This window comes from Onychostoma macrolepis, chromosome 19 (genome assembly GCF_012432095.1).
Source record: "Onychostoma macrolepis isolate SWU-2019 chromosome 19, ASM1243209v1, whole genome shotgun sequence".
Taxonomy (NCBI): Eukaryota; Metazoa; Chordata; class Actinopteri; order Cypriniformes; family Cyprinidae; genus Onychostoma; species Onychostoma macrolepis.
In genome coordinates this window covers 12,099,147-12,114,985 of record NC_081173.1, presented here as the reverse complement: position 1 = coordinate 12,114,985, position 15,839 = coordinate 12,099,147, and the positions used below count along the sequence as shown (strand labels likewise).

At 39.9% G+C, this 15,839-nt stretch overlaps 1 protein-coding gene across 6 annotated transcripts in view; it reads left to right on the top strand.

Annotated features, from left to right (window-relative positions):
* Positions 1 to 15,839, top strand: part of elmo1 (engulfment and cell motility 1 (ced-12 homolog, C. elegans)) — a 93,890-nt gene that overhangs the window by 65,599 nt on the left and 12,452 nt on the right. For 5 of the 6 annotated variants that reach the window (XM_058753012.1, XM_058753014.1, XM_058753011.1 and 2 more), the window contains one exon: positions 6,444 to 6,580. In XM_058753012.1, coding sequence (XP_058608995.1) covers positions 6,444 to 6,580 — 137 coding nt within the window. Of the gene's footprint in view, positions 1 to 6,443; positions 6,581 to 10,605; positions 10,855 to 15,839 lie in introns of those variants that run through there. The other variant, XM_058753017.1, reaches the window with a different exon arrangement.

Sequence of the window (15,839 nt, the reverse complement as noted above, 5' to 3'; positions counted from 1 at the left end):
AGAGCTCCCACATGTCTTGTTAACCACTGAAGTGTATTTGTTTAGTGGGAAATGTTCTCCTAGGAACATCTTCTGCTTCAGTACTCGCTGAGGCTCTTTTTCTCCTCCGTACAGAAGTTAGTGGATCTGGATGTTGGTATTGACAGGCTGTACTATTGAAGTACCTCAGTTTCGCTTCAGCTCTGCTTGGTAATAAGACTACTCATGGCACAATGCACATGCTGACAAAAATACACACTGTGCGGGCAATTACATGGAGAGGACGATGGACGCTAGAGAGCCAAGTTGAGTTAAATGGAAATTTACACTGGCTTTGAAGTGATCCCTGCGGCTGATTCAGATTATAAGGTCCCATTAGCAGCTCAAAGAGGTTCAAAAGAACCACTAACATGTAGTATTTTGTCTAGTTAAAGTCGAGAATAGTTGAAGTTGAAAATAGCAGGTTAAAAAAGGGGTCTTGAACCATTTTGAGGCTGAGATGGGGCACAGAAGCCCTGTTATATTGAGTACTGCATTTTAAGTCTGGTCTATAATACACATTATTATAAGCCAGGCATAAAATTCGTATCAGTACCATATCTTCAAATTTACCTACTGTGTTTTGATGTTTACATTGCAAAGCCATTAAAATATCATTAGAATGTACATTTGACATTAAGGCTACGTTTACGCTACTACGTTTTCTTTTTAAAAAGCATAACTTTTGCTGCAGTTACACCTGTCGTTTACACTACTCCAACATTTTCGACCCTTGAAAACTCTGGGTTTGCGTTTCGGTGTAAACGGACCAAAGCAGAGAATTTTGGTCCGTTTACATGATGGCGCGGCTGCACACATTCGCTCTGTGTATCCTTGACGACTGTGTAAACAATAACATCATGCTCATTGTTGTATCTGCACGAATGGTCATGTGACATTCGTCGGTTGTGTAGTGTAGACAGAGATCGTTTCTGAAACGCAGTGAGAATGCCAGTGTAGACGAGGATCATTTTCATTTTAAAATGCTGTTTTAAAACAAAAACGCACTAGTGTAAACAGGGCCTAATTTTAATACATTTTAATATGGATGAGACAATGAAACTTTTCTTTAGCTTCTTAACTTTGATTAAAGTTAACTTAAAGATATAAGCATGTCCAAAAATGAATTTATATCAACTTTTTTTTTTTTTTTTTTTATCACCATTGCGTTGTTCCAAACTAGTTGTCCATACAATGAAAGTTAATGGGGTTCAAAACAACATTGGGCCCTATTTATTTTATTTGTATGGACAAAAACAAAACCGATATATCTTCAAAAGATCTTCTTTTGTTTTCCACAGAAGAAATAAAGTCTGTACGAGTTAACTCGTCCATGTAGAAGTTAAGCTTAAATTTGTCCCATTTTGGCGGTGACAATTGAAGTTAATTTCTGAACATTGTATGAAATGTCTGGAAGGTCTTTTCAGGACAGAATGAATGGATAAAAAAAAAATGGATAAAAAAGATGAGACAGCTGTGCCATTGGTGTGGTCAAGTTTTCTCATGCAAAATTGATGAGTGAACAGATGCAGCTGCTGTCAGCATCTCACTCACATTCAAACACACACTGACAAACACAGAGGTTCAGGCCCAGTAGAACATCTGCTGTGCTTATATTACACAGCAAGATAGATTGTGTGTTGTGTGATTAAATGGATACTAGTCCAGTGTTATCTACAAAGGAAATTAATAGTCTGTATATTTAAGGGCGGGTATGATATTTTGTAGATTGACATGCATTTATGGGAGTTAGTGGACTGACATGTGTATTATAGTTGACCTCTGTATTATAGTTGGTGGATGTTTATGATAGCTTGTGGATTGACGTTTGAGTATGAGACAAATGAACATTGACAGCTGTCTCATCTGCCATGCATCAGTTGCTTACATCATGTTGGCAGACCTACCTCAAGTAATATTTCTCCATGATCTCTCTCAATTCTCCAGCTCAGTCTGAGATTGTTGAACATTTGCTTGAAGATGATTTAAATTATTCACTAAAAATGAAAACCCTTACAATGTAACGTACTTTAGAAGTACTTTAAAATATCTTAAAATACAATTCCAAGTCTTCAGAAAAGTCATATGTTTCTTTTTTTGGATGCACTACTCCTTTAAGACCAGTTTTAATATGGCTTTCCATATTTTTGGGACTTGATTTCCCTCTAGAAATGTCACACGGTGTACTTTGTGTAATGGCAATGATTATTTCATTCTCCTTGTCTTGACGGGTGTTCCCTCTGCATTGAAGAGCCAGGGTGGCATCCATCACTGTAAATTCATCATTTCATCACAGTTCTTGCCTCGAAGATGACCTCTCGCAGCTGTCATCTCGCCTTGACGTCTCATTGTTCTCTGTGTGATGTTTGAATATCATCCTTGGGGCTTTCAGGCTTGTACTCGCTTGTTTGGTTTGTTGTTTTCCTCCCCTAAGATGCATCTGTTTGTCTTCTTGTCTTCCGTAATTATCTGTGCCAGGAAGTGACATGATCATGTCAGCTATGGAGAGACGCAGGGGTGGCCAATGCATCTGTCAGTGTTACAGTCCTATGACCTTCCCACAGATGCACTAGGATGTGGACATGTGTGTAAAATTCCTGGGCGGATTCATAGTATGTGAGAAGATCACAAGTCTTTGCAAAGCCTGTACTCTGGAGGATAAGTTGTGAGATCCAGATTCTCAAAGATGAACCATTGTTCAATCATCAAGCTGCTCAGAGTTCAGTCTACCTCATGCAACTTGTATGAAGTGGCTGCATGTGTCTTCCACAGTAGACAGTTTAGACCAGATGGTTTGTCGTCTTTGCTGGCCTGTTGTAGATGATTCACTTCTGCACTTTGTGGCTCGTCATTTGCCTTGAGGGATCAGCAGATGGCCACTCCATTACATCATTTCTCTATAAACAATACATGAGTGAATGACGTCGAATCAATATCATGAAGAGTTTGTCGCAGTTAGACTTCCACGTGTTGGTCCTCATTTCACATCCTGTGTGGATTGCTGTGATACTAAAGCTACTTTTGTAAAGTCAATTGTAAAATCAATTGATTGGCAGGCCTATTATGCACTGAAAACAAGTGTTAAATGATGTGGATTTTTTTATAGAATTTCATGAAAAAGGTTATGTGAGGAATCATAACTCGTCCTGCATTGAATGCTGGTATGATGCTGATTCACGGCAAGTTCGTAGAGGGAATATGGGAGGTCAGACATGACTGTGCTGACGGATTTAAGGTCATGCACTGCCTGATCTCGTCTGTTGCGTAAAAATTGCAACAGGTTTTTAAATGCGTATCTGACATCCTTCTGCTTGCCCAACTAACCAGTTGACATGTTGAATTGTAAGCTATTTACACTGCCGCTTTACACTGTGCTATAGTTGTCAGCCAGAGGGCATAAAGCCCATGTTAATACTCCCACCATGCACATAATATCACTGCCTCCTCAGTTATGTGTCAGTCATGGGAAACTGACTAAAATGATGTGATGATGTTATATGATGCAATCGTACTTGTGAATGTGGACATAATGGATAGAAGCTGCACAAATACTCCCATGCATCTCAAGGGCTGTTGCTCTGCAGGTGCAGCATCCATGGAAACATGCCACTGAATTCTGCCATTTTTGTTTGTGAACTTTTTGAGCTAATCGCCTGAATTGCAAATGACTAATACATTTTGAAGCTGCAGAAAGTAAAAAATAAAATAAAATAAATGTTGTATTAAAATCATTTTTATTACTCAAAGTGCTGTATCCTTTCCCCCCTTCTGGGTTCATTATAGTTCAAACATATACTGTACTAGTAGTGGTTAATGGCCTCCTTGGGTGTATATTTGCAGAAAGTCCCTTGACTTCTAGACAAATAGGGAAGGATTGTGCACAGCTTTGAAGATAAAAGGTCAGGAAGATCTTTGAGGATCCTTTAGTTACAATACGAGAGAACATTCTGGTTTAATGAGATTCTGCATTCAGCATGACTGCCAGCTAGAGTTGTGGAGTTGCATCAGACTGTTAATACTGTCCAAACCTGTGAGCTCAGGGCTTAGGTGAGAGCCAAAGTGACTCTGACATTTCATTCCTCAGCATGCGGGAGCTGATAGTGCTGCCCTCCCCTTCAGCACACCCTTGAACTCCTCTGACTTCTGAAGGAGAAGGAAACTATTACAATGAATCAGTTGGAGCCATCCCAAAGGACCAGGCCCTGTGACTAGGGCGGTCTGGTGGATTGAGTCTAAGATTGACCGTGTGACCACGTGACATCACACTCAATGAAAGCCCCATTGCCCCTTCAGGCATCATTCATTATACTGTGAAGTTTCAATTTCTACCTAGCCAATGCAATTACTGGCCAACTGCAGGGGCTTTGACGGTACTCTGAAGCTTCAATTCTCCTAAATGAGAACCTCAAAGAGTGACTCTCATTCAAAGCAACCATTCCACTCGAGTAGTGTTTGTATTAAAGCAGCATAGCTGACACACACATATAGGTGCTTGCTGCCGCAGGGCCTCAGGGTGAAAGCCTGAGTTTCATTTTCACCTTGACTGCTGCTGTTTATGAACACAATAACGGCACCTTCCGTTTTTATAGCGCTCTCCCAGACTTTAATTTCCCACGCAGCCATTCTGATTTGATTCAAGCTTTTTTATAAAGCACTAATCTCGCATAGATCATCACAGAGCTCTCATTCCATAATCCTGCTTTGGTAATATCCCGGGGGGGAATCTTTGAGGATCATTTATGAAGTGGAGAGATGAAGAGAGAGTCTCTCTCTTATCATTCGTATGAGGGTAATCAGCGAACATCTCATCCATCTATATGCCATCTCTATGTACGTAGCATTTTATGTGCTCGTAAGCCTGGTAAGAGGCTAATGGGTGTCAAGACCAGACCCTCCAAGAACCAGGCCACTATCATACCTGCTTCATTTTAATGAACTGAAAAAGTGAAATGCTGAATATATTGACTGAATAAAAGCATCTTCTAAATGAATACATGTAAATGGATCTGGGTCTCACTTTACAAAGCGACTTAGACATGAGGGATACAACAAAGCAATTTCCTTGTGGGGAAAAAGGGAGATGAGAAGTTTCAGAACTGCTCAGAAAAGTAAAAATATGGGACACCATGAGACAAAAGAAAGAGAATAAAGCGAGTTTCTCTACAAGTAAGAAAGTTTCAAGAGTAACAGTTATAAGTCAAATGTTCACAGAAGAATCATTTTTGGAGAAAGACTTGGGATTCAGCTGTTCTGTTGGGAAGATCCAGACCTGAGACCGTAAAGGCCTAGACAGGAAGCTGACATTAAAGAACTAGCAGCCAACTATGGTATCGCCTGCACGTGGGCCTCTTGAACACACCTCAAAGACCACAGCCAATGGCCAACTAGCATGTATGTTCTACACATGCATGAAAGACAAAAGAAGTCTCCAGACCAGCAGATGGCAGTAGTCTGGATTCATTGGTTAAAAAAGAGAAACCAGAAGAGCTAGGACTGCAGATATAAAAAAGTAAACAGTGTCATTGCTGACCACTTTCACATCTATCTTGATCCTGATAGATGGGTTTGTAATATAGTTTCAAGCTGCCAATGGCATTGGCATTGTCAGCCCTTGGTCTTGATACTTGATACTGAACAGCTGAACATGCTCCATTATCCAAACATGTTCAATTATCCAAAGACGCCTCAAAAACTAGGCCGACAGATGCTCAGTGACAGCCCATTATAAAACCCAGACCAGACTGAGACGAATGAAAATGTAATGAAAACCCGAAAAAGGGCCACCTTTATTTGATCTTAGGAGGTCTCCAGACCAAGACCACATGAAACACAAACTAGTACAGTATAATGATGTTCATTTTTGGTGGGGAACAGAGAGAATCTCTTAAGGCTCATTTCAAGTTTCAAGTTTTTTTTTTATTTTTTTGTTTTTTTTATTTCTGAATTAAGACCAGTGACTGGCTGGAAGGGGAATGCAGTGACAGAATACGCAGCTATAAAAAGCCATTTTTAACCAACTGTTCACATTCACTTCAAATGTGTAGGTGTCCTGAGAGCCAAGCGCGTGCTTCTCTTGCTTGAGAATAATCGTCTGCTCTGCCAAGAGGCTCTCTGCAGAGAGATGCATCGTGAGGTAGCGCCATTCGTTCCCAGCCATATCTGATGTGTCAGTGCATGAGAAGCCCACGTGAGGGCTGGAGCTGGCAAAGAAAGCAGACATGTGAGCCTCCTTAAAAGTTCATGCTCAAAGTCCCTGTTGGAGAGTCAGAAGTTCCCTTGAGACTCACACACTGATCAACATTAATAAAGGGTGTAGTTTAGTCATGAGATCCAGATATTGCTGCTTTACCTGATAAATGAAGGTGGATTGGTGTGCGGCATTTGACAATGTAAACACTCACTTTATCTCGTTTGTTTGTTCACAGCCAGCGAAAACTGCCATGACTTCCACCCGATGTTTTTCACCCACGACCGCTCGTTTGAGGAGTTCTTTTGCATCTGTATCCAACTACTCAACAAAACCTGGAAAGAGATGAGAGCCACTTCTGAAGACTTCAATAAGGTAAGAGCAACCCTTTTGATTGAGACCCCGCACCTGTGTCTAACAGTTGTCTGTGTTATTCTCTCATCTTCCTCTCACATCTTCCTGGTCAACCAATATAGGTTTTTGATTTGCCGATGCTAGGGTTTCATGATACCAAAATCTTAGCAGTCAATACCAGTATCCTTAACATTTGGAACCAGTTTTGGAACCATAGCAATATGTATTATGCTAGTGAACACATCCCTAAAATTTGACATTACTCAGACATTTACTTAAAGCTGAAAATAAAAAATGTTCTAATGCAGTGGCTGGTCTGTCAAAAGATTTTGAAATAGTTTATCAGCCAATCAAGCTTAGTTATTAGACAATAATAATTACCACTTCTACTTGGAAAGGCAGGGCTCACTGAAGTTAGTCATTTGTTGGTGAAAATGATAGTTCCAGGCTCTTGGAAGAGGCAAACCTTTTTCTGGTAAAAGAGGTGGATGAGATTTGCAAGGCTGTTGTTTGTGTAATTATGATAATCACACGGCAAACTTGTCCCCAAGTTGTAGCATAGGATAAAAGACCATCTCGTGTAAAGCTGTATATTTGAGCTTAATTAAGATTCATGAACATGAAAACTCATTTTTAAAATATCTCCCTGGAGCATGTCTCTCTGGACACTGTGATTAAATTCATCATCCTTTGTTTTCTTTTATGAGCAGCACATCTGAGAAAACCTGCTCGTTTTTTGCCCCTCGTCTATATTCCTGCCTCATTATAAATAGGCTTGCTGAAAATAGAGATAAAACTGCTGTTTAATCTGGTGATCAGAACTCCCAATTCTTTCTTTCTGACAGTTGTCTGACAGTGTGCACACTTGGAAGTAGTCTTTGTCTTAAACTTTACTAGAGGGATGAGAAGTTGCTGTCAGTAGATTGATTTGTTTCAGGTTCTTTTGATGGTAGCAAGAAGGTTGAGATGGTGAGCTGCACAAATCAAAACTTTAGTCCTATCAAGCTCTTGTTTCATATAATGATTTGTGTATTAGTGATTCATGCCTCTGCTTTGTATTTTTACCAAAATTTGTATTTTGTTCCAAGACAATAGTGGATCTCTAAATAACAATCCACATAACCATCAATTCTGACATGCATGGAGTAATAAGACCATCACTATCTTATCAATGGAACATCATCAGCAGAACGACTATGTAATTTCTTGGTGTAACACCTAAATCTCTACATCCATTGTATTTACTTGTCGTGTGTGGACACAATCCTGAATGAAGAAGATTAGACCCACCTCTCCACCCACCTTTGTGTGGGAGCTTAATACAGACTTAGAGTAATAACTCTGTTTCATTGCTCAGATGTCACCTTCTCAAGCTGATTTAACTTTAGCTTTGTATAGTATCTTAAAATTTTAAGAGACAGTTTTTAATTACATGTTGGTCTTGTATCCTTCTAAAATAAATAAATAACTCTTTAAGCCTTTAATGCCATAGAATACTCACTTCTAGTAAAGAAGGATAAACTTTATAATACCTCATCGCTCCAGTTTCTATAAGAATATATAATAATTCCAGCCAGTTTTCTCAGAGGAGGCAAGCCCAGCAGTGCTTTCCCCTAAAAAATTGTAGGAGGCAGCATCTTTTTTGCCTCCTTTGAGCTCATTCTTGTTGAGCTCTTAAAGCATGGCTTGAAGCTAGTTCAACATTTGCTTTTATTTTATTATATTGTTTTTAAAAAAAAATTATATATGTGTATATATAGAAGTAATGTGAGAAATAATGTACAGAGAAAACTAAACAATTATTATTTTTTTATTAAACAGTGGTTTACTGAACAAATTGCTCTCTCTTTAAATAAATTCAATTGCAATTAAAAATAAAAATCTACCTCAGCTTATGCTAGGGAGCCCTTTTACATTATTACAATTATTACAATTAACAACAGAGCCCAAACTTAAATTTAATCACTATTTATTTTTAAATATAATAATCAACATTCATCTTAAAAAAATTGTATGCAGTCAGTGCAAATAGCCTTGCCGACATACAGCACCATTGCAATTCGGCGTCCTGAGTTCGAGTCCCGGCTCGCGGACCATTCCCAATCCCATCCCCCCTCTCTCTCTCTCTCTCTCTCTCTCTCCCACTTCACTTCCTGTCTAAATTACTGTCCTGTCCTAATAAAAGGCAATAAACGCCAAAAAATATATCTTTAAAAAAATTGTATGCAAACATGTAAATTGCACATAATGCAGTTTTTTAATTTAAATTCTAAATGATAAAATTTCTATTTGTTATTGAAATATATTCATTTACACAGTGGCTGTCCTAACTTGTTTCATAGCAGATTTATTTAAACATACATTAAATAATTAAGACATCACTAACAGGTAAAGTAAAATATAAATACTATGTCATATATTTCCCGAAATGCTCTTCTCTTCACTTCATTTCTCTAGTGAACTAACGAGCTGTGGACACTGATGATTTGCCTGAAGTAAATGAAATGCTACATGTTTGAAACACTGATTAAGCAATTACATGAGGCATGAGATGTTCATTCGTGTTTATTTCGCGTTAAAACTAGCAGTAAAGAGAAAGGGATGATCGCGCTCACTTGCGCTCCACGATGCAGTATGAAACGAGCCGTTTATACAGTGATCTGTCATGCCACATCAAAGAGTGTCAAAACGCCATTTATTGTTTGAATTTTCTGAAAAAATGGGCATAATATGAAAAATAAGACTTTGTTTCTTATCAAAAGTAACAATATATACAACTGGCAGTTCCCATAAATTTCCACTTGTGCACTGGTTAAAACAATGCTGTATTTGTACAATACACATGCGTACCGATCCGGAAGACCCGTGCCGAACATTTTTGGTAAGAATGTGTACCGTTACATCCCTAATATACATACACACACATGTTCGTTTTTGTGAAAAGTGGGGACATCCCATAGGCGTAATGGTTTTTATACTGTACAAACTGTATGTGCTATTGCCCTACACCAACCCTACACCTAACCCTACCCCTTACAGGAAACTTTGTGCTATTTCAGATTTTCAATACACTCCATTCTGTGTGATTTATAAGCGTTTTGAAAAGTGAGGACATGGGTAATTTCCTGAAAAGTCACCTCCTTGTAATACATATGTCATACCCTTGTCATTATACAAATCTATGTCCTGATTTGTCACAAAAACGCACACACACGTAACTGACTGTGAGTTCTGGCACCCCTGTTCTGTAGATGTTATTGTGTCTTTCAGCAGTGTCTGACATGTGAGTTGTTGTCTTTTGTCAAGTCCTCCATTTTGTGCTTTTGTCTTGGTGGGTCCAGTCAGACACGCGTCAAAATGATTATGAAGCATTACTGTCATCATACAGCGTTGATGGACCTCCACTGTTTTCAGACGACTGCACCTCAGCATCCTCTGCCTCTTCTCACACATACTCGCATCTAATTTTTTTTATGCACCTGCTATTTTTTTCTCCTCCCTCGCTGTCTCTCTCTCTTCGTGCCTGTCACATCCTGTAAATATTGTCTGTCCATCTGTGTGTGTGTGTGTGTGAGGTGTGGAGATGAGAAGAGGGAGGCAGGTCTACTCTCGACGATGCTCCTGGGGCAAAAAAAAAATCTGACGGGCAGTAGTTTGCCTGTTTCCATAGCAACCACATTCTAATTACTCCTGCTCCCGCTTCGCCACGACAGCATAGAACAGCTATTGTGTGCGTGTGTTTTGGTTCATAAACAGCTGTCTTCTCCACCCAATCAGCTCTGACGAAGGCAGCTACGACACCTGACTTAAAATGGCCACTTCGGTGCATCCAAGCGCAGTAGTAGTGATGTAGTGACTCTGTTTAAGCTAGCACAACCCTCACCCCTCCCCCTTCCAATCTTTCCCTCTTCAGACGCCCTCCCTTGTATACAAACCACGTGATCCGTATTGCTGGAACGCCATTGGCTGAAGCAACCGTGGCGTCTGGCCAATCAGGCTTAAGCGCTGAAATGGACATAAACTGAGCTGCTTGGAGATGCTTTCAGACTTTAGAGTGCTGATGGGCATGAACGGCCAGACGAAAGCGACCCTTGGCTAAAGCTTGGTCTGTTTTCATCTGCACACACACACACACACACACACACACACAAAGCAACCAAGGAACCATCTGCCACCACTGTTTATCATCCTTCTGGCCATCCGATTGTCCCTGCACTTGGTCAGGGTTCCTCTCTGCTACACTGGGTTGGACCAACGTGGAGCCGCGCTCCCAAACATGGAGGTGACAATGGCATGTGAGTATTGCTGAAGAGACCGTGTCGGATGCATGGAGGAATGAAAATGATGAAGGGGCGTTTGCAAATTTGCCTGGATGTTGTCAGGAAACGAGAGATGAACAAGCGCACAGATGGGGCAGGCTTTGTGTGAAACTGCTTGTAGTAATCAGGTTAGAGGCAGATTTCAGCTAGCGATTTAAAGAGGAAGCGATCCAGAGCGAGCGCTCCAACTTGCGCTCTCCTCCGTAGCCCAGCCCCTCCTTGGGTACTTATTATGAATGAGCGCTTTAATGTGTCGTTTCTCCATCAGTCCTTCTCCGTTGCACATTGACCTCCAGTCACTCTCATTGATGTGTGGCTGTTCGTTAAGTTAGCATTATTTGTGCATGCATCCCACGTGTAGGAAGATCAACACTGTGTGTTTGGCTTTTTTTATGTTACTGTTTTTACAGGGAAAGCTCGTATTGAGGTTAATCTCTTTTGTATACGGCCTTGCTCTTTGTGCTTGCTTTGTTGGTTCAGTGTTCACAGGATTGACCTTTTGTAGATCATCAAAAAGGCAATAAATATCTCCCCGCACTTTTGAATTCTGCGATGGGCTGTCAGCTAGCGCCTAACGTTGATTGATTACGGTAATATCACAGGCAGCTTTTTTTCAAAGCATAAATCTGGAAGATCTCATAAAGTGAATGATGTCTTGAGGTTTTGGTTGGTCGTGCTCAGCATCCGCACCCATGCCTCCGGTCCACAATTCCCTACTTCCCCTTGCAAAGCAAGATTTTTAAAATAGAATTTTCTTTCATTTCTTCATTCTTTCCTTTTTTCCTCTTCTTCCTTTATTCTCTTCTTCTTTACATATTTCCTTCCCTTCCTCTTTTCTTCCTATACTTCTTTATTCCCTCTTTCCCTTCTTTTTTCCTTCCCTTTTTCGTCCTTCTTCATTGCTTCCTTCACTTCTTTTCTTATCCCCCCCTTCCTTTCCTTAATTTCCTTTCCTCCTTGTTTTCCCTTCCATGCTTACATTTATTCTTCCTATCCTTCTTTATTCCTTTCCTTTTGTCCTTGTCTTCTGTTGCCTTCTTACTGTGCATTCATCCTTCCTTCTTTTCCTCGAGTCTGTCCTTCAGTTCTTTTTCTCTTTCTGTTTTTCTTTCTCACACACAAAACCAGCGTTACTCTACGCTATGAGCTGAGTCTCCTGAGACCTTAAGTGGCCTTAATGCATTGCACGCTTTCAGCATGCTTCATGCTGGCCCTTGGTGAAAGAGTTACTCCTGTCTGCTTCTGTCAACGGTGTGGATGTGTGGCTGGATCCCAAGAGAACTGAGTGCCACCTGCTGTAGAGTACTCCAGGACCTGGGAAATTTTTGGGATGCTTTTCAAGGACCTGTTATGAAATGTTTCCTTGTCAGAGATCATTTGCGTGTCTAGACTTTGCACAATTGGCTTTCTCTGCATCTGTGTGGTCACTATTGGAGGCTACCCACTTATGATGGAACCTAAAACACAGAGCATTCTATGAGAATGTACTACTATTTTAAAAAAGGCACCATGAGAAGATCAAGTTCAGGCAGAGGAAGGGAGAAACAAAGCACTCAAACCTGACAGATGTCGTCACATTACAGGTGACTGCAGGTTGTATGGTCAAGCAGAGATGCTTAATATCCTGTTACACCAGTAGGTGCCAGGCCATGCCTCCCAACACCTCAGCAAGCATCCAGCAACCTGCTCCACAACCCAATGTATCCCTAGCCAGGTCAGAAAGAATGGAAGAGATTCGATGGACCTACCTGCCTTTGGTTTCACATTAAATTTGCTCCATCTTTTTAATTTTCATCATCCTTTCATTTTTGAGTAGAGTCTAACCAGAGCATCCTATTGCATGTAAGACTGTAGCTCTCTGTCTTGGCATGCATAAGCATACACAGGTGTTTTATCCTTGTCTACTCCACTTGTTATTCATAGGCTTACCCCCTGCATTTATGAAAAAAAAAAAAGACTCCCGACTGTACTGCATCTAAATTCATCACATGGTCTTTGCGGTCAGTGTTTCCAGCAAATGATTTTTCCGTTAATGATATCTATTTGTTTTCTTTGAAGTAATGCCCATTTCTTTGATGTGAATCATTATTAACTGTTATGAAAATCGTTAAGGGGGAGGAAATGGCATAATTAGCATGTCAATTGTGGAATGGATAAATGTCCCTTTTCCTTTTTGCGCCTGATTGCCCCATTGGGTCCACAGACCTTAACAAGCAAAGTGAATGTGAAAGAAGGATGACCGAGACATGTGCAATATATGCTTTCCAGCCTCTGTTGTAAATTTGTTTTCTGTTCCTTTCCATTTGAGATTTGAAGTTTATCATCTAAACACTATTTGGGTGATTGACAAGATGTAAATGATGATTATCAACTCTTGCGTGTGTAGTAAAGATTTGAGTGTTGATGTGACTTCCTAGGCTAATTAAGCAGCTTTGACTTTGAAGAACTGTGCCAATAGGAAGGTTTTGAGTTTGATCCTAACACCATGTCCTAACCAGACATGACACTGCGACACACGATAAAAGGTATCTTTTCCATGTTAATCAGAGTTTTTGTCATAACCAGGCACAATTGAGATACTCAACAAGCAATGGAATTCTGTTTTAGACACTTTCTATTTCTGCAATGTCATGGCTGGAACAACAACTTACACACTTTGGCAATGTTAATAGGTACTTACTATGTAAATTATTTGTTTTAAATGGGTCCAATGTTTGAATATCATGTTGTGTGACCTTTTTAGCCATTCTGAATGTGACTGTGAATAATTGAATTTAAAATAAACATGAATGTTAAAACTAAACTCAGTGTGAACAGACAAGTGTATTCCATGATAAAGATTGCATTAGAGACACAATATGGACATACTGGAATCTTACCACATTGCGTCAGGTTAGGATTGGTTTAGTGTAAAGTTGGATCGCAGGATTTGGTAAGTCTGCTGAGATAATGCTGTCGCTGTTGCCACTGTTCGCTTTAGCAACTCATGCAGAATGTTTAATTTAAGGCAGTTCCTGTGTATATTATGCATCAAATTGCATACAAAATGTCAGAATCATAAATAAAGATCATCCTTTTCTAGGCTTTGTTTACAGCAAAGCTGCTCATAAATTTATATGTGATTCATCTTCCTAAATCAATAAAAAACTCTTCCGATGCTACTGAATAACGGCCTTTGCATAATTACAGGTAGGAAATGAATATGACTATTAATTATGTGCTGGTGTGAAAAACAGAAAGGCATACATGTGAATTTATGATGGATAGCTGTGCGAAGTTATAATTAAAATAAGACAGGAGTGATAAATCTCGCTGCCCTGATTGGAAGCAGAGTTTTGATTGGCTGTCTGGAAGAGGAGGTGAGAAAACTGCTGTAGCTGCAAAAAGTTGCTGGTAAACCAGCTAGTGGATCACTACATGCTGCTATGTAATGTTTTTTATTTTTGGGAGTGTGTCTGTGTGCACACTTAGGCCAGATAGACATCTTTGAGCATTACATACTTTTTATGTCTTGATGCATAAGTATTGCAATTCATAAGCATTGTGTTTAGATGCAAGGTAAGGTTAAAAATAGTTCACCTTCAACAAAACACATGACTTTTTATGTTGGATTAGTTCCTTTTGTCTCTGTCTGTTGATGGTTGTTTTTTCACATTTGGATGTGCATTGGTTTCAATGCACTGCTTATGATCTGACTGTAAAAATAAAAAAGACAGGAAAACCTAATGCTCATGTATCACTATTCGTCTTACTGACTCAAGTGACAGTCTAATTTACAGTTGGTTTGTTTGTCTGTTTCCTGTCAACGTTTGGCTTGTGTACCACAGCCGTTTACTTGGAATTGGTTGGACCCCAAAGGTCAAATTTGTTTGAAGCTTTAATCAGCCGGAAAATCCTTTTGTTATCTTTTTTTCAGCTGTGCGGCAGCCAGTTTATCGGATATAAAATTATAAAGGGATATAAATATCTTTTACAGCACTTGTCTGTAAGGGCCCTAAAATCTGTATTTGTTTACTTCTGTTTTCTTAGTATAATCCAAGATGGCAGTATACAAAAACCGTGCCATGTTTTCTGCCATTTTATATTATATATATTATATTGCTTGGTGTCATAGCACAACTCTGTTCATGGCCTTTAATGGTACTGGCACGATCCCACAAGCCCACTCACTTTCCAAAGATATTTCAGAAACACTTTAATATTAAGATTAATCCCTCATTTGTTGTGCTTGAGGGAAGCAACAGATTTGTCCAATTGCGCTGTAGCTTTGACGTCCAAAAGCATTAAATTAATACAGGTGCCTTTAAGAGTATAATAACAGCGCTGATGTATCAATATAAATCAAAATATATAGTCTAATTCAGAATAAAAGCCTTAGCCTTAGTCTTAAGAGCGCTTCCAATTGAGCGCACAAACATGTACAAATACACACACATTCATTCTTCCCCACTGTATGTCACTCTGTATTATCCGCAGCTGACACACAGTGGGCGAGTGTGTTCTGTGCATTTAGATGCTCGGAAGAGGAGAGGCGAGAGAAAGACAATAAGGATGGCAGGGCAGTCGAAGACTCGCACACTTCTTAGTGAGGCTGACACCCTTAGTGCATTTGTCTAAAAAAAGGTCCATTTCCGCTTTATATCACAAATATTATTCACAAATATCACCGCCCACCACATCAGCAGCTGAAATTCCACAGTTCCCCCATATCACCTCATCCTCACGAATAAAAGGTCTGCTTCTATTTCAGCCATCACGACTTGATTTAAAGAGGCTGATAAAAGGAAGTGAGAGGGTGCCTTGGATTAATTAATTCTGAACCGTGAAAAATCGGCAAATGTGCTCAGAAAATTGCTTCCCCCGCCATAAGGGATTGTTTCAAGTAGAGACGCTCGCTTCTTCGTCCCCCACCTGCAGCTGTCAAAACCCCCTCCCCTTTAAACGCTACTGTGCAGTTTGAA